Below are 25,923 nucleotides of genomic sequence, written 5' to 3'. Positions count from 1 at the left end.
GAGCTGCAATGAACACTGGGCTGCATATGTCTTTTTGATTTATGGTTTTCTCTGGATATATGCCCAGAAGTGAGATTGCTGGATCATATGATAGTTTTATTTTTAGTTTTTTAAGGAACCTCCATACTGTTCTCCATAGTAGCTGTATCAATTCACATTCCCTCCAGCAGTGTAGGAGGGTTCCCTTTTCTCCACACCCTCTCCAGCATTTATTGTTTGTAGATTTTTTGATGGAGGCCATTCTGATCAGTGTGAGGTGATACCTCATTGTAGTTTTCGTTTTGTTTTGCTTTTTGCGCTACATGGGCCTCTCACTGTTGTGGCATCTCCCGTCGTGGAGCACAGGCTCCGGACACGCAGGCTCAGCGGCCATGGCTCACGGGCCCAGCTGCTCCGCGGCATGTGGGATCTTCCTGGACCGGGACGCGAACCCGTGTCCCCTGCATCGGCAGGCGGACTCTCAACCACTGTGCCACCAGGGAAGCCCCCCTCATTGTAGTTTTGATCTGCATTTCCCTAATAATTAATGATGTTGAGCATCTTTTCATGTGCCTCTTGGCCATGTGTATGTCTTCTTTGGAGAAATGTCTATTGAGATCTTCCACCCATTTTTTTGACTGGGTTGTTTGGTTTTTTTGACATTGAGCTGCATGAGCTGTTTGTATATATTGGAGACTAATCCCTTTTTTGTGAATTCATTGGCAAATATTTTCTCCCTTTCTGTGGGTTGTCTTTTCATTTTGTTTATGGTTTCCTTTGCTGTGCAAAAGCTTTTAAGTTTCATTAGGTCCCACTTGTATATTTTTGGTTTTATTTTCATTACTCTAGGAGGTGGACCAAAAAGATCTTGCTGTGATTTATGTCAGAGAGTGTTCTGCCTATGTTTTCCTCTAAGAGTTATTATTTGGTGTTACATTTAGATCTTTATTTTCATGTATGGTGTTAGAGACTGTTCTAATTTCATCCTTTTACACGTAGCTGTCCAATTTTTCCAGCACCACTTAATGAAGGGACTGTAAGACATTCCTTTTAAGATTTCTACTCTACACAACTGCTTTCGAAATGCAAATATAAGAGGCAGTTACAATACAAGATCACTTAGCAACCACCCATTACCATTCAAATTTTAAGACACTGAGAAAATGGGATTAGAGGTAGAAGGAGGAAATTTGAGGGAAGGAGTATTTGGGATTGTGTAACACTGATTGAAAAAGAAGGCCTGGAGGTTTCCAAAATGTGCCACATGATGGCAAAAATACTTTTGAAGGAGTGGTGCAGTGAAGGGCAAGAGCAGAGAAACGGGATAATTCATAGTCTGCTTCTCACAATGTCCTTTTAAGAGCCACTAATTATTGATCTTTTTGTGGATAAGACTGATGGGAGGCAGGTAAAGCTTACATTATGGTAATTGAGCTATTCCATGCTAGAGGTGTTAATAAGATGGAATGAGGATTAGCACAAAGTTTGTGACATATCAGGCACCTTAGAAAGTAAACAAGTGTACCATTAACTCAGCTAACAAAACTAAATTAAATGAATTCATTAAACGGTGTAAAACTGCATAATATTCAAAAAGAGGAAAATCACAGAGATTTCACAACCTTTCTTATTCAAAACAATATATATTCAATAAACATTTAATGAACACATTGAAATGAAAATCCAAATATTCACGCATATTTTTACTAATTTTTGAATCAGATGTCTCTGAATTTCCTTAGTCAATTCTTCTAGCTCATTCTAATCACTAAATGGCAAGGATTTTATGTGGCTATTTTTTGTCTTCAATAAAAAATTTGAACCCAAATTTTCAGGGATAAGGTTGTTTTTGATGAATGATAGCTCTAGACCTGGTCTACGAACCCAGAGAAATATGTTCTTAGAAGGAGTGTTTTCCCTCTAACCCTACACCTGTGCTGCCACAGCCCTAACCAGTTCCTGTCTGTGAAGGCAATTCCCTGCCCTGGTCCCTATAGCAGGCAGATGTATCAAGCAGAGCCCCGGGTTTTGGTATACCTGCCTCCAACACGCCTCTCACTGTGGGCTCACTCAGTGCACAGAAATACACTGCAGAGTCCTCCAGCTGTGAAGCTGAGATGGCAAGTTTGATGGATTTGTTTGCCTTCTGGAAATTCAGTGAGTAGCGACCTTCTGTTGTATTTTGCTGGTTATAAGAGTCCTGACGAATAAGGAGAATCATCGCCCCACTGCTGGGCTGCTTGTACCAGTATAGACTATAAGTGAACTCATTTGTGTCATATATGCAATCCAGGGTCACAACCTCCTTCTCCTGCACTAATATTACTGGTTGGTCTTGAGTTACCTTCTGGGCAATACTGGATCCTAAAGAAAAAAAAAGCAGAATCAGAAGTTTAAGAATGAGTACTGTGGAACAAAGAAATTCTGTTTTACACTCTAGTGCCCCTTCTTCCCAGGGTGCCCATAAACCACCTGTTCCCCCAGTCCTTAGGTCCTAGAGGGGTACAGTCCCACTGGGGCCATCCTTACCTAGCCACAATGAAGCCATGACCACCTTCAGAAGGCTGGAGAGAAGCATGTTTGAGGTCTTCCTCTAGATGGAAAGTGTCTTCTTCAATTTCAAGGCTCTGCAAGGTGAGGTGAGCCTGACACGGTGAGGGAAGAATTGCTGAGCTATGTGTTGCTGCTGCCCCACAACAGGAAACAGGGGTTTCCTGGAGGAGCATGTTGATGTGGGTCATGTCAGCTTCTCTGTGGACTAGGTGAGAGTCTCACTCAACCCAGACTTCCTTTTGCATTAACCAGCTCTTCAACTGGTAGCAATTACATCTGAAAATAAACACGAGGTAAATTTGTTATTGAAAGGGAGATTGATGATTTGACCAAATGCTGTGTTTAGTCGTTGCGTCTGTGATGGAACTTATTTTAAAATACTACATATAATGGATTATGGAAACAACCTAAGATGTAATGATCATGTATCCTTACACTTACGTATGCTTTTCTTTCACCTAAGGTAGAAATAAATCACTTTATGATAAGAAGGCAAATCTCTTTAGACTAATTACTGCAGCTTTTTCAACCTATATATTGCTATAGCAATCAATATAATTATTCACCACAACATCTGTCCAGTTACCTATCTTGGGACCTAATAGCAGGAGAAAAGATAATCTCCCTTTGCAGAAGACTAGAATGAAGCTTGCAGACATGGAGTCCTGTCACAGAGGTCCCCTTCTCTTCTCTGTTAGTTTTGACATCCCAGCTCTGTTCAGAAGGCCAAAATAGATGCCAGAGTTTGGTCATTAGGTTATCAAACCTTTGAATTTATATTTTTCCCGTTAACTCAATTGAGACCCTAAAAGAGCCACAAGAAGCCCCTATATTCTGTGCGCCCAGCTCTAAAGGGAATATATTGCAGGTGACATCCACCTCCATAAGACAGCTTATGGATCATACACCTCCATAAGACAGCTGATCGTAAGTTCACCACTGATTGTAATAAACCTTTCTTTGTGTATGAATGTAAAAGGAAAGCCATGCCTAAGGATATTACTAAACAACATGGCAAACAACAAAGACCCATTGCCTATCATGGCCTACCCCTTAAAGTTCAACAAAACTTATACTCCTTGTCTCAAAGTAATTACAGCCTTGGCTAAATTGGTTGAAGCATCTTCAGATCTTGCTCCGGAATCTCCATTTAAATCTGATGGTACTACATACAGTACAAATTGTTCTCCAATCTAAACCACTCAAACTTTGTCTACCAGTTAGTTGACTAATCATAAAATATTAATTTCTCCGCATATTATTCAACTTTGTTACACTTCTCAATTAAAGGATCTCATGATTGTACTTCTGTTGTTCAAAATGCCTTCATGTCCGGAACAGATCTTTTGGACACTCTCATACAAAATTCTGAATTGACATGTTTTTAAAATAATCTTACTTTAAATATTGAAAAGAAAACATACCAAGCTGGTTATGCAATAGCTACTCTAAACTCCCTTTAAAACCAATCATTAGCAGGAGCAAAATTAACTCAAGTAGCTGAACTTGTGGATCTCTCTTGGATATATTAAATTACAAAATGTATACATACAGTGTTAGTTATAGATTTTTTTTTTTTTTTTTTTTTTTTTTTTTTTGCGGTACGCGGGCCTCTCAGTGTTGTGGCCTCTCCCGTTGCGGGGCACAGGCTCCGGACGCGCAGGCTCAGTGGCCATGGCTCACGGGCCCAGCTGCTCCGCACCATGTGGGATCTTCCCGGACCGGGGCACGAACCCGTGTCCCCTGCATCGGCAGGCGGACTCTCAACCACTGCGCCACCACGGAAGCCCAAGAACCTTCTTAAGTACAAGTTAAGACTAAGCAGATAGGTCAATTAAATGGAATAGCAAATCAATAATTAAGCCTAATTGTATATGGAAATTTAGTATATGTTAAAGACAGTATCTCAAATCAGTGGGGAGGAATGAGTTCTCAGTAAGTATATTGTGACAAGTGTGTTAGTGAGAGTGTCCCATTTATTTTACTTAAAAAATTTTTTTTCTTTATTTGTATTGTATTGTATTGTATTATATTTCGCTGTGCTTGCAAGGCATGTGGGATCTATTTCCCTGACCAGGAATTGAACCCATGCCCCCTACAGTGGAAGTGCAGAGTCCTGACCACTGGACTGCCAGGGAATTCCCTGTCCCATTTTAGACCAGTAGTCTTTAAACTGGGATTCCTATGCGCTGGAAATTATATGAAGGTTTGCCAAGGTTTATGCAGGCATAGATAATTCTAATGGAATCTAGTCATGTGTGTGTGTGTGTGTGTGTGCGTGTGTGTGTATGGGTTTGTGTATTAGAATTTTTTTCCCTAAAACTGCTTTAGAACATGCTTGTGATCCAGATATCATGCTGCCTTTTTCCCATTTCACTTTCCACTCTTAACTTTCCCTTAAAAAAACCTCCACCATCCTGAATCTTACTATGGTACATTGCTCCAGAGTCTAAAATCTCCAAGGTACCAAAGAAGTAAGCAATTCATTGGCTCCTGGCTTCTGAGGGAAAGTCCTGAACAGCTAGGCAAGAAATATTGCAAGACAGGGAGGTGTTTTAACTAGGCAGCAACCTCGAGACAAGATTCCTTGATCTTATCTATCTATCTAACTATCTATCTATCTGTCTATGTATCTGTCATCTTAGAATTCAGAAATGAATTGGTGGTCACTGAAACCCATCGTGTAACATCATTGTTTGAATTGAAAAACAAAGTCAAACTATTTATGAGAAAAAAATAAATCTTATGTGGCAGGTTTCTTTGACAATGTGGGGTATGGGAGAAACAGAAGAATTGAGGAGGAGTCCCTAGATTTCTGGTAAGGTGAATTATATTGCCTTTTTTTTTTTTGAGATGGAAAAGAGTGAGGGAAGAACCTATGGGGGGAAATCAGCCCTTATGTTAAGGATATGTTAGATGCCAATTAGATATCCAGTGTAGATGTTACAAAAATTACAGTATATATGAGTCTGGCTTTCAATAGAGAAGGTTGGGATGAAAATGTAAATTTGTGTGTCATCAATGTATAAATAGTAATTAAAGCCATATCCTTAGGTGAGATTGTAGGGGAGCTAAAGCTTTACCTGTTCCCTCTTAGGTTCTCCATCTGGACCTGAGAAGTAAGTTGACATACAACAGGTTAACAGGAGAAAAGCATAGAGATTTTATTTAATAATTTTTACATGTACATAGGGGTCCTCATAGAAAAATGAAGACCCAAAGTGTCTAGGCTTAAGTGCTTTTATACTAGTGGCCTATTTTGGGGTGGCATGTCCTGAACCCCTCCAAGATCATTTGAAGAGAATAAATGTTTGAGGACTGAGCTCTGAGAAAACACAACATGTAGACACCAGCAAGAGGAGGAAGATATAGGAAAAGGAGACTGAGCAGGAGCAGTCTGCAAGGAAGAAGGCAAACCAGGAGAATGTGGAGTTCCAGGATCCAGGCAAAGATGGTGTTTCAGGGAGAGAGTAGCCATAATGCCACATTCTTTGGAGACACTCAATAAGATAAGGAATGGTAATGCATCATTGGATTTGTTGATATAAAACTCACTGGTGGGCTTCCCTGTTGGCGCAGTGGTAGAGAATCCGCCTGCCAATGCAGGGGACACGGGTTCGAGCCCTGGTCTGGGAGGATCCCACATGCCGCAGAGCAGCTAGGCCCATGAGCCACAACTACTGAGCCTGCGCGTCTGGAGCCTGTGCTCCGCAACAAGAGAGGCCACGATAGTGAGAGGCCCACGCACTGCGATGAAGAGTGGCCCCCACTTGCTGCAACTAGAGAAAGCCCTCGCACAGAAACGAAGACCCAACACAGCCATAAATAAATAAATAAATAAAATTTAAAACTCACTGGTGACCTCAGCAAGAGTGATTTCAACGGAATGGTGGGGATGAAAATCTGACTGTAGTGGGTTCAAGTAAGAAAGGTGTTAGGGAGTAGAGATGATACATTGAGAATAGTTTTTGGAAATGTTTTTTTATTGTGGTAGAAGTCACATAATATAAAACATACTATTTTAACCGTATTTAACTGTACAATTCAGTGGCACTAAGTACATTCACATCGTTGTGCAGCTCCCACCATCATCCATCTGCGGAATTTTTCACCTTCCTAAACTGAAACTCTGTCCGCACCAAACACTAACTCCCCATTCGCGAGACACAAGAAGCAAAAAGACTATAACCTGTTTTTACCCAGTGAACCACTAATTCCAGTTCTAGGATGCCGTTCTAATAAAATGATGAGAAATTCAAATTCAAATTTTTATTTAAAGGCGTATACCATAATGCTATTTAAAATGATGAAAAACTGGAAATAAATAATCAAGGTATCCCCAAACAGGAAAATTATAAAGTTAAGTGTGGTATATCTATGGTGTAGAATAGTAGAATAATCAATTCAAAGTATGAATACAAGGTATTTTTAATGACAAAAGTGAGTGTTAATAAAAAGGACATAAAATTGTCTCTATAATATGATGTAACAACGTGCAAAATTGTGAAAAAGATAGAAAAAAGTAAAAATAATGAGTGTCTATGTGGCAGAGTTGTGGATGTTTTCAGTATTTTTCTAATTTTTTCCCATCAGAAATTCATAAAACATACATAGGATTAACCTGGTTCATATTTACTATAATGAAGGTAGACCAGTGATGATCTGTATCTATATCACTCTAGTTATTTTGACTGAAAAATGCTTCTCAGCACCATAAATTCAGCTCATAAAATAGTACAAAACCAAAAGGCTCCCCCCAACCTTCTTCTGTATTAATTATGGATCTATTTGTTGTAAATGACAGAATCTCAACTCATGCTGGCTTGTTCCCAATGAGAGTATTTTGACTTTTGTCGTTCCAGGCAGAGCTGGATATATAGGCTCTGATGATGCTCTCAGATCTGTCTTTCTTCATATCTCTGCATTGTCTTTCTCTATATTTTAGGCTAAGGTGTGAATGATGTTCCCTAAAATGGTCCAGTGATTAACTTCCACAGCTCACAATGATATGGCAGCTCTACCGTGTAGAAAAAAACTCGAAAACCACAGATATCCACTTAAATGAATATGTCTGCAAAGCAGATGTGTTCATGGCTTGCATCTTTGTGCTTACCCTCTTTTCCACAATGGTTTCTAGCTTTGAGAGTCCGTGAACCTATTCTAATAACTCTTTCAAATTTCAATGTTAATAATAGATTAAAGCAAATCTTGCATAGTCCCTTTTGGACAAATCTTCTCTGTACATGGTCTATTTTTATTTACCCTCCCTTTCTCTTAAATTGTTCTTGGTCTCTTCCATCATTCAAAACCCCAAATATAGCATTACCCAACATTCAGTTGTATATAGTATATAGCATTACCCAACATTCAGCACCAAGAAAACTTTTCCTTGATGAAACAATGGTGAGTGGGACTATTCTAAATATATGGGTTGCTTTTCTGGAATGGATCATAGACATTTGATGAAAATAAAATGTACAAACTTTGACTGGAAGTTTCCACATCTCTCACTTCATCCATCACTGAGTGTTACAGAAAGTCTTTTATTCAATAAAATAATTTCTCTTCCTCACTCTTCTCAGTTTCTACTTTTGAAGAAAGTCTCTCTCTTTCTGAACGATGTGGATATAAACTAAATCACCAAACGGTGGAATAACAATTTTAGTTTTACTACGGTGTTGTTTTCTATTTTTTATGTGCTTACTTGATTCTCAACCTTGCACCATTTAATAGAAAAATGGAGCTATAAGACCCCTAAAAATTTAGTATATTGCTGCCTGAAGGAATATCCTTTTTTAAGTACATCAAACCATGCTCTTCTAAGAGTGAGCCAAATTAGACAACAAACATGTTTGTGATGATAAAAGGCACAGTGGGGGTAAGTTAGAAATTAGCCTTAATGTTGAAGGACTGCCTGGCTTATCCTTATGGCAACTCAGTACGCTGAAGAGCAGGGAATTAGATGGGAACATATCTAAACTATACCAGTACAAGTACTGAGGAGGGCAAAATCTCACATGAATTCAGGAGTTATTTTCAGTGAAAATCATGCAAGGGTTTTTGCAGCCAGATGAGGAAGAGAACAAAGTACAAAGCAAAGCAGAATGTAGTTATTTTTATTTGTTTGGTCTGTATTATTTGATTTAAAAGTTTGTCCTTTACGGGAGGTTAAGGAAGGCAGAGAAGCTATTAGTCTCCCCCTACGTCTAAACAAAACTCATGCTGCAAAGTGATCATAAAATTGCAACACATTGGGAAAGTGTTTAGATTTTTCCTTTCCTGCAATATGGCGATTAGTTGGTGGTAGAATTGCTCAGGGAAAACGAAATTTATTTGTTCATTGAATCAATCATTATGGAAATCCAGTTTTTCTATACATTTAGAAGTGTGCTTGTAAAAGTAAATCTTTGATATTATCTACCAGTTTAAATTTAGATTAATAGCTCATTCTAAAAAACAATTTCAAGATATTCCTTAATGTTGCTTATGCTAAAGACAGGTAATCTCATGACAGTTGTATTTTTATCTGGAAAGAAACCCAGTTCTGAGCTGTGTGTGGCCCTCTTGGATGAACTACTGCCTCAAGCTAACATTTCATATTATCTCACAGTACCATCCAATAAAAATTGTCCCTTTCAGTAATATTAAAAACTTTTAATTTCCTAAACTCTTCTTGCTTATTGTTTCTTGATCTTTGCTCTTAATAAGTTTACCCTGCTTGGAATGTGTTCTCCTACCATTGCCCTCACTTAAATTCCTACACATGCGTCAAGTAAAAATTCGAAATCCAATTTCCATGAATTTGGAAGTGATTTTTTTTTTTTAATCTGTGGTGACTTTTACAAGCTTTTTGGTTGTTCAGTTCTTTCACGGTATTTTCCCTCATTTAAAACTTAAAATTCTTAGTTTGGTGCAAAATCATATTGTTTTGTAATCGTTTCTGCAAATCACTGGAAAATGGACATTCCACTTTTCTTTGACTAGTTCCTGTAGTGAGGAATATTTTACACCTCAAAGCAGTCTGTTTTGTTTTGAAAAGCCTCTAATTGTTCATTTTTCCTTATAGGGAGCTGAAATTAGTTTCCATACAAATTCTAACAATTGGCTATAAATTTGCCTGTATATATGGGTATAAATATTATCAGCCATTCATTCTTTCAACCATTGTTAAGTGAATGCGTATTGGTAAAAAAAAAAAATTGGTATCTTCATAAAGCTTAAATCTAATGAGAGAGATATTCCTATGACTGTTAGGTAGTAAGCTCTTTGTGTACAAGCATCATTCGTAAAATATTTTTATATTGCCTAACGAAGTGTGCAGAAAGGGGGAAACAGAACAACCTCAAGTATGAATTCTGAGAAACATCATTTTGTGTGAAAGTGAGTGCCTCCTTCTGTGGGGTTGTGAACAGACTGAACGTGGGCGGGGTCCCCATGATTACAGAGCAGAAGGTGGAGTCTGAGCCTATGACCTGCACAGAGATATGTTCTTCTTAATGGTTGGAACTCTCACTCTTGCTGCGTGTGTGACTGTGTTAAAAATAGAAACCTCTCCCTCCTGGCACTTGTGGACTGGGGATGCTGCTCCACTTTCTGTTGGCTCTCTTCCCTGTTCAGAGAGAGGAACAGACACAGAACACTAGACATCAACTCTCCACTTATTCAATGATTCATTTCATTTTTTCCAACTTTTCTGGAAACAAGCAAGCAAAATTTACTTTTAAAGGACTAAAACAAGACCTGAATAAATGAAGAGGCATATAATATTCTTGGGTAGGAAAACATAATATCCTAAAATGTCAGTTTCCAATGTGATTCCAACCAGAATCCCATTTGTTTGAACCAAACTAAATAAGTGAGAACAAATACCTTGGAATTGTCAACTATATTTTGGAAAAGAATATTAAGATTGGGTTTTCTTTTTATGACATAAAAACTTACTCTGGAGAAAACAGTATAGTATAGGCACAGCCTGCTCAGGTGACACTGACAAGAAACCACCCACCAGCCTCAAGACTACTGAGAGCACTGAAATTAAGAAACCAATAGTCTTTCCTTTACAAAAGAATAAAGAAAGAGAAAAGAAATCTAAGATGCCCATGAGAACCAGACACTTTCAGGATTCTGTATTCTCTGTACTGTTTGCCTTCACAGAACATGCCAACATCCTGAAAATAACATGGGCTGAGACCCTGAGTCTTTAAGCTACTAAGTCTCAGGAGTGTTCAGGGAGCTGTGTTCAGCTCCCACTGTAGTCTTAGTCACTGTGTCACTCAGAGCACAGAAGTACTTGGCCGAGTCTTTCCAATGGGCTGATGTTTTCCTCAGGTGGAAGGACTTCTCACTCCTCCTAAATTCAGCCTCAAAACCTTTGATACCTGAGACAAGGCTGTTTCCAGATGTGTACTTCAGGAGAAGCTGGAGTCCTTGATTGGGGTACTGCACATACCAGAAGAGAGAGGACGAAACAGAAGATGAGTAGCTGCACCTCAGCTCCAGACGGGCTCCTTCAGAGACAGTGATGTGGCCGTCAGGCTGGGTCACTGACTGGGCTCCGGCTCCTCCTGAAACATCAATGCTGAATCAATGAACTCAGCCAGAACAAAAAGTCTCTATTCAAAGTCAGTCCAAAGCAAAGTTCCATGTGTGGACAAGAGAGTAAAATGGAACAGTACTCACTCAGGAACAGGAGCACCTCAAGCATCAAGGTGAACACCAGGGTCATGGCAGAGCAGTGAGGAGGCAGTGAGCTCCTTTCTGGGAGATTCTCCACAAACAAAAGTCTGATGACTGGTGGACTTGAACCCAGGTTGCTGTGAGGTTGAGAAGGAATGACACAGGATTTAGATTTCTTCTTCTGATGGACGTTGTAAGGTGTGTTGGGAGAGAGACTGTCTTAACAAGACTGCCTGCCTCGGGCGTCTGAGATGCTTTACATGTCATTGTGCAAAAAGTGGTGTTAGAATATCTTAAACTGTAGGGAAGGAAGTTTTTTGTGCGATTATTCTGATCTTATATAGAAAAACCATTTCCAGTTTACACAACAGCTCCCTCTATTGGTCAGATAGAGAAAGAAAGAGCAGTTCACAATTTTTGTGAACCTTCCTCACCTCCTTCCTGCCAGGAACACAAAAGTCTCCGAAAGGAGTGGCAAGCACTACAGAAAGTGGCTGCTCTGAATGTGGTCTGCAGGTGAGTAGCATCTGCATCACTGGGGAGCTATTGTGAATGCAGAAGCTCAGGCCCTACCCAGACTTCCTGAGTCAGAATCTGCATTTTAATAAGATTCCTGCGCACATTAGAATTTGAGAAACACTTGTCTAGATGAAGGAGGTAAAAAATATCTTTTGGATTTAATAATAAGGAGATCATTCATATTTCTGAGAAAAAATAGATTGGTTACAGGAGAGGCATGTATGAGTTTGGAGGAATATTAAATATTTTTAAAGAGGAGCATGCTTGAATATTTTAAATGATGGGAAGAAATCAGTAGCAAGAAAGTCCTGAAGAACCAGACCATAGAGTTTGGACGATCAGTGGGCTGAGGTGCCAGAGAAGTCAAAGTGAATGGAGTGGGTGAAGCGTTTGGACAGAGGCACACTATTTAAAAGAAAGAGAGATATCTTTTTTATTATTAGCGGAGGGAAAGTGAATTATATGTGTAAAAGCAGGAATGTTTCATGTGGAAAGCAGAAGGTTGAGGAAGATTCATTTAATGATACGCGTTGTCTTTATGGTCATCTACCATGACTCATCAAAAGGTCCTGGGTAAGCTGTACTAAGAGCAAAGAGAGTCAAAGGAGATATCGTAAAGTATAGAAATGATACGTTTTAAAAACATACAGAATTTTCACGCACCATTTCATTCACAATTGATGTTAAAAACCACGAATATATGGAGACAAACTTCTGTATGGCTGTGTTGATACATATGCTTAGATGGGGACACATTGTCCTCCTGGGATGATGGTTTAAGTAAGAACCAGGTGTAAGAGTGGGAAACATAGCCATGTGTTGGCTTGAGGGATATAATGAAGTAGAAGTATCTTCAAGTGTTCCCGTAGTGGAAGGTTTCCAACCCACTCATATAAACCAGCTTCACAAACCAGCTCTCATTAATCAGTGCACTTGTCAAAAGTAAACTGTGGTCAAGCTGTAGGCAGGTCTACTGAATGGTTCTTGTAAGTCAGGGACAATAATAACAGCTGGGATTAAAGAATAATATGTATGGGCCCCTATCCTTGAGGAATTTGCACAAGTGAAGCATTAAAACCAAAAAATATTCTTAGCATAGTAGATATGTGCTATTGCAAAACTGTGTACAGAACACTAAAAGAGGGAGAGGGCAAATCTTTTAAAAAGTAAATGTGACATTTACTGGGTCCTGAAGATTGAATAGGATTTTGCCAACTTGAGAAAGAAATAATATTTATAAGAAGAAAATATGAGAGTGAGTTCATTTGATATGGCTGATATTCAGAAATCTTGGTGTAATACTGGGGAGGAAGATGAACACTTACTGGAAGTAATACTGTAGATGGCCACATAAACCTTGGCTTTTACTTTTGGGTCATGGGGAGCCATAGCAGGTCCTGAAATAGAAGAGCAATCTAATCTGATGTGTATTTTAGAATGATAACTTCAGGGATAGATTTGGGAAGTAAGAGCTCATGGATAGGGGATACATTTAAGAAGTTATTCCAACCAACTCAGTGAGAGGTTATGAGCACCTGGACCAGGATAGTAACAAGGCAAGTAAAAAGAGGTGGTTGGGGCTTCCCTGGTGGCGCAGTGGTTGAGAGTCCGCCAGCCGATGCAGGGGACACGGGTCGTGCCCCGGTCCAGGAAGATGCCGCGGAGCGGCCGGACCCGTGAGCCATGGCCGGTGAGCCTGCGCGTCCGGAGCCTGTGCTCCCCAACGAGAGAGGCCACAACGGTGAGAGGCCCGCATACCGCAAAAACAAAAAAAAAAAAGGTGGTTGAATGTGAGAAATATTTAGAAGACAGAATTGATATGACTTCATATATCAGTCAACTTTGACTAGGGCAATGCTCAGTACAAACAACCTCACAATGTCAGTGGCTCAGAAGAACAAAGTTTACTGAGTTGTCCATGGTATGTTAGCTGTGGGTCAACTGCAGTCCCAGCACTCTGAGGCTCTGCTCCTGGATACAGGACGATTCTGTTCTGCTACTATGAGTTATCTCTCCATTCTGGACCTTGTGTCTTCTTCACATTATGGATAAAAGCTGAAAGGACAACCGCTACCTGGTAAGTGCAGGGAAGAAACAAAAGAAGACATGCCATGTGAATATATTTAGTTGTAGCTATGATAGAACATACTTCCTATCCACTCACATTCCATTGGTCAAAGCTGGTCACATTGCCGTGTCCAAAGTCCACAGTGAGGCCAAGTATAGAAAATATCCTCCAGCTAAAGATTAGCACAGTAAGGGTGAGAGAGCATGAATAGTCAACACATAATACACGCTAATACTCTTGGAAATGAGCTACATGAGAGTGAGCTTATAGGGAACTCTGATGTTAACTCCCTTACGGAAAAGAAGGTATATTCACTTCAAAATCTTTAAGAAAGTTTTTTGTGAAGACCTAGGAGAAATCAATAAAAACTTATTTGCTTTTCCCATTTCTCTTCTTTGTTCTTTTTGTGTTGAAGAACATGCCTTCAATGAAGTAGGATATAGCAACGAGTGGTGAATATTACCCTACTTTAATCAGATTATTTTAGAAAGGTTTGAGTAACTATCTAATTCACTTGGAATCATGGCAAAAGAGGAGGCTAAGAATGTGATTGAATGATATGGCCAATATACTGGTGGGAATGGAGGTGAGTGATGTGTAATGACAGTCCCGTTAGTTGACGGAGCTACAGTGACTGGAACTCTTGTTTATCTATCATTGCATTTCCCCCTGGTTATAGAAAACACTGTAATTCATTGAATTTGCCTTTTCCACCTCACACATGGCTCTTTCTCAATGCTGGTACCAGAGCAGCACCAGGCACAGGCTTGGGCATGGGCTGCAGAGGCTGAAGGGCACTGTGTGCAGGCACAGAGAGATGTGGCTGAGTCTTCAGCCTGGGATCCTTGATGTACATGCAGCTGTAACCCTCCTTAGTATTCAAAGTGATTCTTACTTATCCTTCCTCCTTTTCATCCTCATTTAAAGTCATTAAAACAGGTCCGTAGGGCTTTTTCCAACTTCCCATCTATACCAGTATAAAGCATAAAAAGAGCTGGAAGGGAAACTGCAGGTGAAATTGGTGCTCCCTCCTACTTGAACATGCAGAGATGGAGAAATCTGTTCCACACTCAATATGCTGCTCATTTATGTTCGGAAAGGCAGAGTCAGACATACACTGATCTCTCTACAGAGTATTCATTGTCTTCACACGTTCCCAGATAGAACCTAGAGTTACGTGACTACGTCCCCCTCCTTCTCCATCACTGCCACATACTGTTCAGAATGTCTTTAGCAGCCCCTGGACTTAAGGCCAAGATGAAGTCACAGGATTAACAATGGAGCTGGCAAAGGATTCCTCTCCATTTATCCTGCCCAAGTATCCTCAGCAGAGGAATATTCTTCTTCAGAAAATAGGATTCTGCATCTGGTTGCCCAGCCAATCAGAGGCAAGACCCCATACAAGTCCTAGAAACACACCAACAATTTCTGACCTAGACTCAGTTTCCTGTCACTCAAAAGGAGGGCTCAAACACTGCTTTCTTGAGACCAGCTTCACAAACAGTGAGGACATCCCCCATGAGTCCACAGCACAAAGAGAGCTGACAACCATTCAGAAGTGGGCTGCCCCATCGTGCACTGCAATCATTCAACTTGAGAGAGATTGGGATGGCAATTTGTGGCAGGAAAAACACTTTGGTTAGGAATCTTTTATATGAAGTTTCAACAAAATTTCTAAAACTTTCAAATCCTCATATTATAAATGTGCACACATACAATGTGCTAAATTATCTATTGCTTTATGTACGTTATTCGAATACAGAAATCACACAATAGAATTACTACCATTCCCAGTTTACCAACAGGAAAACTAAAGCTGAAAGAGATTGAGGAATTCACTCCAGGTCAAACACCTGGTAATAACTAGAACACATATCTATCTGGTAAGGAGTCCATGGTGTTTGGAATCTGCCATGCCACTTACATTTGTGATACTTAGTAAATGTTTTAAATGGTAGAGAAGATACGTTCTAAAAATAACAGGAGTCTGCTTTTTGGGTTTCTTTCTACTAGCCAAAAAATGGAACAACTTAAATGTACTGAATGACTCCATTTACATGAAAGGTTCAGAAAAGGAACCTATGGAGATATAAAGTAGATCACTGGTTGCCTGTGGCCAGGTATCGGAACAGGGATTAACTATAATTGAGCATGAAGGAGCTTTTTGTGGTGATAAAAGTGTTTAAACCTGGATTATTGTAATGGTTTCATAAGTCAGCTAATTTACCAAAAATCACTGAACTGTACATTCAAAATGGATGAATTTTGTGGAATGTCAATTTTACCTCAAATAGCGTTGTTTAAAAGTAAATAAGAATTATGTTCTATCTTGCCCGTGTCACGGTCCAGGAATAATGCTAGTTTGATTGAACATACGCATATTAGTTTAAACAGTCATCTTGTGCCCAGAATATCCTTAAGAGATCTGAAAATTATGAAAGCAATACTCTCTGTTCCCTGTAAGCTTAAAAAACAGCTGGAAAAAAAAAAAAGACATCCAGGGGAAATTTAACAGTACAAGATAGCAGTAATTAAGATTGTTCAGAATCTAAATATACTTCTGGAAAATTGGCAGTGTAAATTGACTATATAACCTTCTTTCCAGTGAACAACTGAAATAAATAAAGGAAAGAGCATGGGGAAGGTACTAAACTCAGGGAACAGTACCTTCCACACACTCAAACAGTGTTCTGGAAAGTGGAACAGGATTGGAAGATATCTCAATGGCTAACCTCTGACTTTCCTTCCCAAGAAAAGAGATGCCACTGTGGTTAATAAAGGAAATCCTGAAAAACCTCATTAATGTCTCCCAATTTAGAAGTGCAAAGGCTGAGGTTAGGAATGGACTGCTAGACAAACAGAAACTAGTACAAGTAAAGTTCCTTTTTTTTTTTTTCCTCCAGATCAGACCACTTGATGATTAGGATAGTGTGGGTATGACCACACCATCATAAAGCCTACTTGCTGTGAAGCGTATTTCTGATGAAAATACTGATCCATTGAAAAATTCACCCGGATATTGGAAGGTATGTGTCCAGAATAAGACAGGAATACCTCCAACAGCCTTGACATTCATGCAACTAGTAAGGTAGAATCCTGTAATCTACAGCAACCCACCTTACCTGAAATCGAGGAGAAGCCAATTGATTGCTAGATATATTGCATAAATTAAATCTCAGATGAAGTGACTTGCAGGATATACATATTGACAGTTCTAGATAAACAACACAAAGATTAGTCCAGCTTAAGCTTTTATATCAGTGTTTGAATAGCATGGACTCTAGAAATAATTTTATCTTTTGTACATTTATTTTATACACACACACACACACACACACACACATATAAATTGAGCCTCCTGCACTAAGTATTGTTCACTCATAGAGGATTCTGTAGTGAAAGGATATAAAAGGCCTACAGTGTGGTAGGAGGAGGAAGAATTGAATAAATGGATTTTTTTAAAAAGATAATTATAGATAGTGATAAGCACTTAAAAAATACAATATTGTATTGAGCTAGAGAGTTGTTCTTGGGGTGAGGGAAGGCATCTGCTCTAGACAGGGTATGGAGAGAGGGCTCCACTCCGACACTTATTCTGTAACACCAGACAAGGTATCGAACCTCTCTCATGTTCAATTCCCTTTTCTGCAAGTAGCCAGTATCTTTCTGGGGGTGCTGGGCTCAGCACTGGCATTCATCATCTCATTCACTTCTCATAAGAACCCTGCATGGTAGATTCTGTCAATATCCACATGGTAGATATGAGGAAATGGAAGCATAAAAATTATTAAGTCATTTTCCGAAGATCACTCAGCTACCGAGTGGTAGATCTAGAAATACAACCCAAGTCTTTGGTCTCAAGCACTTTGCTACACTGTCTCCCTAAAGTAGGATGGACCCAACCTTGAAGGGTTCCAGTAAGAATTAAGTGAGAACACACATTCAAATCACCCAACACAATACCTTTCCTAGCTTAGGCACTCAACCAGCTGCAGACAATGTGCAGAATCTTGCGGGGGTGGGGGGTGGAGTATTGGGAGACAGAATCTGAAATCGCAGAGGAATCTAGCCCAAGATAAATTTCAGTAGTTTTCTGAGATATATGTAGCAGGTTACCTGGCAGATTTCATGTGTTATCATAAGTATCCATGGTCTATCATGTTCTTACTGTTAATGAGAAGTCAATTCATTAAGGTGTCATATTGAGAGATTGGGTGGGCATATTATAATATGAAATGAGTGTACCACCCAGTATTTGCTACAATTGTTTATTTTTTCCCATTATTGACTCTTGCTCCCACTTCTCAGGATATTGCTATAGTACAAGAAAGGACAGAGCAGTAGACACAGTTATACTTAACAGAGAAGAAACCCCAAACTTGCACAACAATTCTGAGCTTTCTTTCCAAGGTAGCCTATAACTCTACAGGCAAAATCATCTCATGTGTTGTATATGTCATTTGAAATCAATCACTTTCACATCTGGCTAGCAAAAGAAAAAAACCAGCCAGTTCTCCTGAATCCTCTCTCTCCTGATTTCTGCATTGGGAAGTTTACTGACTGGTTCAGCAATGGCAGCTTCTATTGTGACTAGGCTTCACCACAATTTTACCCAATATCACTAGAGGGCAGCAGCGAGGCCAGTGTAAGCATCACAAAATATTTGAGCAGGACACCAGGTGGCAGTGCTTCAGCTTTCTTTCCTGCTGCATGCAGTGTGCTAGAGCCTGATTCTCAAGGAAGGAAAATAGAAAGATTAAAGAGATAAAAGATAAAAGATTCCCAAAGGGGTGACATTTGAGTAAAGACGTGAAGGAATTCAGAGGTTCACCATGTAGATATTTGGGGGCATAAAATCACAATAGAGAGGACAAAGGCAAGGAGCACAGGTCTTGATATAGAAACATGCTTGGAGCGTTTAAGGAATAATATCTTTCCCTGAGGCCCCTTATTCTTCCCAGCACACTATTGCATAAGGAACTTGCTAAAGCATTCAGCACTGTTAACTGATTAGCGGATGATTTCCTCATCTATTGATCCTGGGGCAATTTGTGCCTAGGTTTGGCATCTTCTTTCCTAGTTCCCTTTAGGTTCCTGTTTAAACCAGTAATGTCACCATCACTGAGACATCCAGCCGCCCTGAGCTGGGGCCAAGTTCTTCTCCATAGTTCAAACCTTGCTCTTTAGGAGCCCCATAAATGCTACACTCTGGCTGGCAATAAAAGTTAGAGATGATATTCACAGTTAGGAAAGTTCTTTCTTATTTCTGAAAAATTAAAAAAATTGGAACAATAAAATCTATCTCATAGGGTTTATGATATTTGAATTAGATAATGAATCTGAGATGCATACTACAGTGCCTGACATATAGTAAGCCCAATAAGTACCAACTTTCTTTTTTCTAGTAAAACCTTCCTTTCCTTCAATGTCCGGGTCTGTGTTCTGTTACTGCTTGTTGTTTTCTCCACATCAGTTCAATGATGGGAGCTTCTAAGAAATTTACTTAAGCACTTATTTTCCTGGAGACAGTCATTATTTTTCCCTCTCTTCTTAGGTCATATTCTCCTAGCCAAACTGATTCACTCAGGATGCTAAAAGGACACAGATGAGGTTTTATTTTCATTTCCCTAATGAATAATAATAATAATATTCCCTGATGAATAATGATAATTTTGTATATTTATTAGCTATTGGATATAATATTTATGAATTGGATCTCCAAGGTTTTGCCATTCTTACTAACCTTTTTCTTATTGATTTACATGAGCTTTTAATATATATTGCATTTGAGTCTTTATCAGATATATGCATTGCAAATACAGTTTACCATTCTGTGCCTTGACTTCCCCCCCTACTAGCAGTGATTTTTAACAAAGACAATTTTAAAATATACTTTCATGTTCATAAGAAGCCAGTTTCAAAGTTTTATTTATTTGTTTTAACACTTCAAAAATGTTTTCACTTGGTGACTTCTGATGTGAAATCAGGCATCATTCTTAATGATATTTCCCAGAATACAATATATCGATTTTCCCTGGGTATTGGCAAGATTATTTCCACTTAAATAGACCCCTGGATTTGCCTTCAATGCCTTGCAAATTTCTGCCAAAACCACAGTGGTGGACTTGCAGAATTCCTTACTCATCTTTATGGTTTTCCACATAGCATTGCTCCTGAATAAGAAACTTGTTTTTTAGGAAGTCAAGTAGAGCAGTGAGTGAAGGTACTTGCTATGAGCAAATAGGTTATGGAATGGGTAATGGAAATGGTAGTTATAAATACCACCTACAATCATGTGGTCATTTGCAGAAACAAGAACTATAATACTTATGACAATTTCGTTTTCATTTTGATATGAATATGGTTATGTATACATTAACCATTTTTAAATCTCTTCCCTACTTGTCTGCCTGTGGTAACATATGATGTGCAAGTATAAGTTTATCTCATATCTCATTGTATCTCAGTGGTTAAGATGCAGGATTCAATGGGACAGTGTGAATGAGGTATAAGAGGAAAGAACACCACCCCAAAATGGATAAATTAACTGGGTGTACTCTCTTCGGGAGAGGGTTAGCTTGGTTTTGGTTGAATGGGGAATAACTGCATCTTATTAACAGGAAGCATAGTTTTGCTGTTGTCTTTATTTGAAAGTTGTGTTGTTAAAAGAGGTATAGATGGGTGACTAGTTGACATAGAGGGTACTGTAGTAGCTTTGTAGTGTCTCAACTATCTGGATATCTATGTCCCAGAATTTGCTTCCCTGTATTGTTCTGGGTTAGGGTTGGCCACAAAAAAGACTTGCGCAAGGTTTAGAAGGTAGTTGTCATGAAGTAGCCACATTTTTTAAGCTCTGCTGGTTGGTGCAGGGCTCCAGGAACTGGGCAACTCACACATGTGGCTGCTGATGAACTAGCTCATCTTATTGTTGACTCACAACTCCTCTACTGCCCACCCGATCTCCTCCTCATCTTCTCTTTGTCTTGGACCAAGTATGCAGGTAGCATGAGGGCAAATGACACCCACTTCTCCTTGAGGTCACCCACCATTGTGAGACTGAAGGAGGTGAGAGACAGACAAGTTTTAGTGTGTCTTTGTGGGTACCATTGTCCTCATGGGTTCTAGTATCCGTACATGTCACAGTCTGTCCATGCTTTTGTCCACATCCAACTTTCCTTCCCAAATGACACTCTAACTGACTAACAGTGAATTCAGGCCCAACACCAGATGCAAAGATAACAGCTTTGTATAGACCCCTCCACCAGCTCTAGCTATTGCCTGAGTTCTATTCTCTACAGTGAGCCTCTTATTCTAGATCACTTGTGATTTGCTTCTCTGATTATACCCTGACACAAAGTCTAAGAGGAAAGGACTAAGGAAATGATTTTCATGACCATTTCAGATAACTAGACCCAGGTTTGTGATGTGAGTGTCTTTAGGTGGAAGTGCCACTTTAAATTATCATGGAGCAAGTTTTCAACTTTAGACAATTTTACACATGTTCTGTGTGATGGACTTAAAGTCAAAAATTCAAGACTGAGTATGTATTAGTAGAAAGTTACTCTGGACATCTGTTCCCAAGTGAGATAGCAGGAGATTTTATTTAGAATTAAATCTCCTGATCCAGACCACAGATTAAGCAACCACAGGACTACCATTTCTTGTCTGGCATCTGCAGGTGTGCCTTTCAGCGTGGCTCCCGCAGCAAGGGGGCTCTCTCTTATTGAGCTCTGGGGTTTTTGTTTGGCTTTTCCTATTACTTCAAGCACTGTGAGTTCCCAGAGAGCACAGAAGTAGTTTGCAGAATCTTCCACCAGTAAGGCTGAAATGGTGAGGCTGATGAATTTTCGTCTTTCCTGAAAGTTTACAGAATAGCGGCCATTCTTTGCATTTTGGCCAGAAGAACTCTGATGAATAAGGAAAGTCATCTCTCCACTGGGAAGCTGCTTATACCAAAAAATATCGTACTGGTACCAGCTTGTTTTATACTGACAGCTCACGGTGACCGCCTCCCCTAGCTGACTGGACATGGCTCCCTGGACTTGAGTAACTTTCTGGGCTGCACCAAATCCTGTGGGAAAAAATCAGAAAACAGAGCTGAAGTAGTGAACAAAATAATGTAGGAATTAGACTAATTTAGGACCCAAAGAAAAACTAAATTGAAATCATGATAAGCTTTCTTTTCTCCAATCCTCCTTTCCTCCCCAAGTCCATGTGAAGTACCATGTGCCTGTGTGCAGTCCTTTCAACCTGAACATTTGTACCCATATTTGGAACCATCCCTACCAGAGAAGATGAAGGCCAGCAATACCCAGGGCAGGCTGGAGAGCACCATGTGGCAAGAATTCCCCTGCACATATGTTTTCAGTTCTGCCTCAAGCTGAGAGTTCAGTGTCTTTGAGGGTTTCGCAGCACATATACATAGTACCTGGGTTCTGTGTCACTCCTCCAAACAGGAAGTAGGGTGTTATGTTCATAGACCACGTGGTCAGTGCACAGATGGGGAAAAAGTCTGGCTCACCACAAAACTATGTCGACTTTTCTTCCCACGGTAGTTGTTAGGCAGTATCTGAAAAGGAGCATGGAAAAATTAGTATTAAAGTTTTGAGCTGAGGGGAACTACAGATTAAACAGGTTGACACGTGTTGATAATTATTCAGCAGAATAATTTTGCCGGTCCATTTAAAATATAATTTAGTATAGGGATGCACCCTTCTTGTAATCTACTTACTGGTCATTTATTTAGCCTCTCTTTACTTTTCTCCATTCTGAATCAGTGGAGTTCTTTTAAAACTCACAGATTTTCAGCTTTCTTGGTGAAAGGCAATATTATCCAAAATAATTAATGTATCTCTTTTTTTTAACCGGGTTCTAGGGCTCTATTTAGAGTTTTCACTAAATAAAGTTACTTTAACATGGAATGTTAAAAAATCAGCCCCTCAGGTTTTCAGAATCTATTCAGTTTTTTATGTTTTCATGAAATTATAGCAGGAATAATATATTCTTTTGAAACCTGACATTGAGTCTTATTTATTAGACTTTGAGGAACATCAGGATATTCCGGATCTTCAGTCCTGTTGCCTCCCCAGGTAGAACTGTACTTAGTAGATCGTGTGTCCTATGCTTGTCTTGATGTCACATTTTCTATCCCATTGGTCCAAAGTGTTCAGTCTCACTTGTGAGGAGCTGATTATTTTTTTCTTTGTAAAATAAAGTCAAGATAAGCACGCCAGATCTTTCTGTGACACAATGCTATAATGCACTCCTACAAAACATGTTATCTACAGGCTGTAAACACTCAGTACATGTCAATGCCACAGAAGTTGGTAACTGACGTTTTGTATACTGTTACACGTTCTTGTGGAATGTAGCTGTCAATCTTCCATTTGGTTTCATTGTTTTAACGGGAGAATTAAAATAAAAGAACCGAAGGCAAATAGACAAGTAGAAAAGAAAGTACAGACAAGGTCTCTAAAACAGTGCTAGTCCTTTGACTTTAAGGTCAAAATAACTCATTCATGAGTGACGCAGGGGTGAGAGTGTATGTTTAGTTGAGACATCTACTCCTCTGTCCCATTTCACCTCTGAGTGCTGACAGGCAGCTGACGCCCTGGTTTGCAATTATGTGTAGCTAAGCAGAGGAGAGCCATGAATGCCCACAGCAGTCTGGGGAGCAGCATAATGGCAGGATTTCCCCCTTGTTGAAATGGCCCTGCTCTGAGTTCCTGACAGTAAAGGTGCAAGGTCCCTCAGCTGCACTATAGCAGCTGTCTCTGAAATGTAGTTTCTGGCTGGATCAAGTCTGCATGTGTATAACACCCAGGTTGGGAGATTTGGCCTGCCTTAAACATTGTGCTCCCTTTCCTTGTGGTTTAATGATAAATGATTATATATAGTAAAGGACAGTCCAGTGATCAATATTGAAGGACATATGGGAAGGAGATTTATTACTTCAAATTTCCAAATTTAGTAAATTAATCTGTGATGGAATCTGAAGGGCTTACCAGAAACAAATTCATTATGAATCATGCTGTGTTTGCAAATATTCATTCATGTTCTTCTGATTGTTTTCTTGCCTCCAATTTCGATTCTAAGGTGAAATATGTTCACTGATCCTCAACTTCCCTACAAAAGATAAGCCAGAAGCCATCACCCCCCTTCCTTCCTACTTACCCGCCAAATCATGGGAACTGGTAACTTCACAACAGCAAATATCACTCAGACAAATGAGAACAAAACAGGGTTCTGACTTCTGTTATATCACCAGTTGTGTATTGGAATAACAAATGGTAGTGGCAGTAAAATCATATTCACTTGTGATGTAACTCTATGCTTAACTTATTAGAAGTTGTAGGAAGCAAAGCTCCACAGGTCCTCTAAATCCAAATATTTAGCCATGTGTTTGTCATGAGTGCACATATATTGTTTGGTGCAATTCTATAATTATTGTTATAGTGTCACGAAGACAAAGCTTCTCATAACATACTGTTTAATCAGTGAAAATATAAAAACTATTAACAGTATAAATGCTTTCCAAAATAAAAATATTTCCTTCTCTTGACATTGAAGGAATGAAGATCCTTTTCCATTTTATCCTGAAATTTCATCTAATGAAGTTGTTTATGCCAAATGATCAAATTTCAAGCATTTTATTTTTGTTTCAGCACCTCATAAAGAAACCCCAATGAGAAAAACTGAGTTATTCTGTTGTAGATTGTCTTCAGACTCTCCTTGATTCCTTTATGGGAATTCCAAATTCACATATCATATGAGGGCACAGAATCACTACTGGGGTTCCCAGATCTTCCCTAGTCCCTCCCTGTGACATCCTTGATGACTGTTTTCTCATGCTGACCATGCATTCCCATCCAGGCATTATATCTTATTTTAATCTTGTATATTTCATTCAAGTGAAAGCTACTCTACTCATATATACATTCTACTCCAAATTTGTTATTAAACTGTTCAAACTGCTAGAAAAAAAGCAAAACGAACTTTGAGAGCCAGAGGAATTCATATAGTGACATCTTTGTTTTTAATTTTAAACTAGTCATCATGCTGTACATTGCATCCCCAGGAGTAATTTATCTTTACCTGGAAGTTTGTACCTGTTGAACACCTTCACAGACTCCCACCCCCATCCCCACTGATTCTGACAATCGCCAATCTGTTCTCTGTACCTATGAGTTCTGCTGTGTGTGTGTGTGTGTGTGTGTGTGTGTCTGTGTGTGTGTGTCTGTGTGTGTGCCTGTGCTTTAGATTCCACATACAAGTGATTTCATACAGTATTTTTTAAATTTTAATTTTCATACAGTATTTGACTTTGTCTTCACTTAACATTATGCCCTCTAGTTTCATCCATGTTGTAAATGGCAGGGTTTCTTTTTTTTTTTGATGACATTATCCTTGTTCATTCATCTGTCAATGGACACTTAGGTTGTTTCCAAGTCTTGGCTATTGTACATGAGCTGCAATGAAGAGATATCTTTTTGAGATGGTGCTTTTATTTCCTTCAGGTATTTACCCAGAAGTGGAAATCCTGGATCGTATAGTAGTGCTTGTTTTAATTTTTTTGAGGCATCTCCATACTGTTTGCCATAGACATTGCACTCATTTACATTTCCACTGACAGTTCACAGGGTTCCCTCTTTTTCACATTCTTACCAACAGTTTTTTCCTTTTCTTTTTGATAATAGCCATTCTGACAGGTGTAAGGTGATACCTCATTTTCATTTTGATTTTCATTTCCCTGATTATTAGTCATGTTGAGTATCTTCTAATTCACCCATTGGCCATTTGTATGGCTTCTTTGGGAAAATGTTTATTCAGATGATCTGCCTATTTTTTAATCAGATTGGTTTTTCTATTGATCTTATGATATTTTAATATATTTTGATATTAACCACTTAGCAGATATATAATTGGAAAATATTTTCTCCCATTCCCTAGATTGCCTTCTCATTTTGTTCCTGGTTTCTTTTGCCTCACAGTTTGATATAGTCCCACTTGTTTATTACTGCTTTTGTTGTCTTTGCTTTTGGTGTCAAATACAAAAAATCATTGCCAAGACTGATGTCAAGGAATTTGTTCTGTATGTTTTCTTCTAGGAGTTTTATTGGGTTAGGTCT

The 25,923-nt window shown here is 39.2% G+C and overlaps 1 protein-coding gene and 5 gene segments (V, D, J or C); 1 reads left to right on the top strand and 5 right to left on the bottom strand.

Moving 5' to 3' along the window:
- The window catches only part of SALL2 (spalt like transcription factor 2), a 915,550-nt gene that overhangs the window by 672,195 nt on the left and 217,432 nt on the right, over positions 1–25,923 (top strand).
- Positions 1–25,923, bottom strand: part of LOC117199197 (T cell receptor alpha variable 9-2-like) — a 153,426-nt gene that overhangs the window by 3,012 nt on the left and 124,491 nt on the right.
- LOC101272106 (T cell receptor alpha variable 18-like) overlaps positions 1–25,923 on the bottom strand; it is a 155,820-nt gene that overhangs the window by 24,567 nt on the left and 105,330 nt on the right.
- The window catches only part of LOC125963600 (T cell receptor alpha variable 20-like), a 156,002-nt gene that overhangs the window by 43,101 nt on the left and 86,978 nt on the right, over positions 1–25,923 (bottom strand).
- On the bottom strand, positions 1,774–2,620 carry LOC125963595 (T cell receptor alpha variable 14/delta variable 4-like). The segment is given in 2 exon segments: positions 1,774–2,343; positions 2,509–2,620. Coding segments are annotated over 2 exon segments (465 nt in total).
- Positions 21,327–22,186, bottom strand: LOC125963589 (T cell receptor delta variable 1-like). The segment is given in 2 exon segments: positions 21,327–21,866; positions 22,082–22,186. Coding segments are annotated over 2 exon segments (573 nt in total).

Source organism: Orcinus orca, chromosome 2 (genome assembly GCF_937001465.1).
Source record: "Orcinus orca chromosome 2, mOrcOrc1.1, whole genome shotgun sequence".
NCBI classification, from domain to species: Eukaryota; Metazoa; Chordata; class Mammalia; order Artiodactyla; family Delphinidae; genus Orcinus; species Orcinus orca.
The sequence above is the reverse complement of the archived record's forward strand: the minus strand, read 5'-3'. Positions and strand labels throughout refer to the sequence as shown.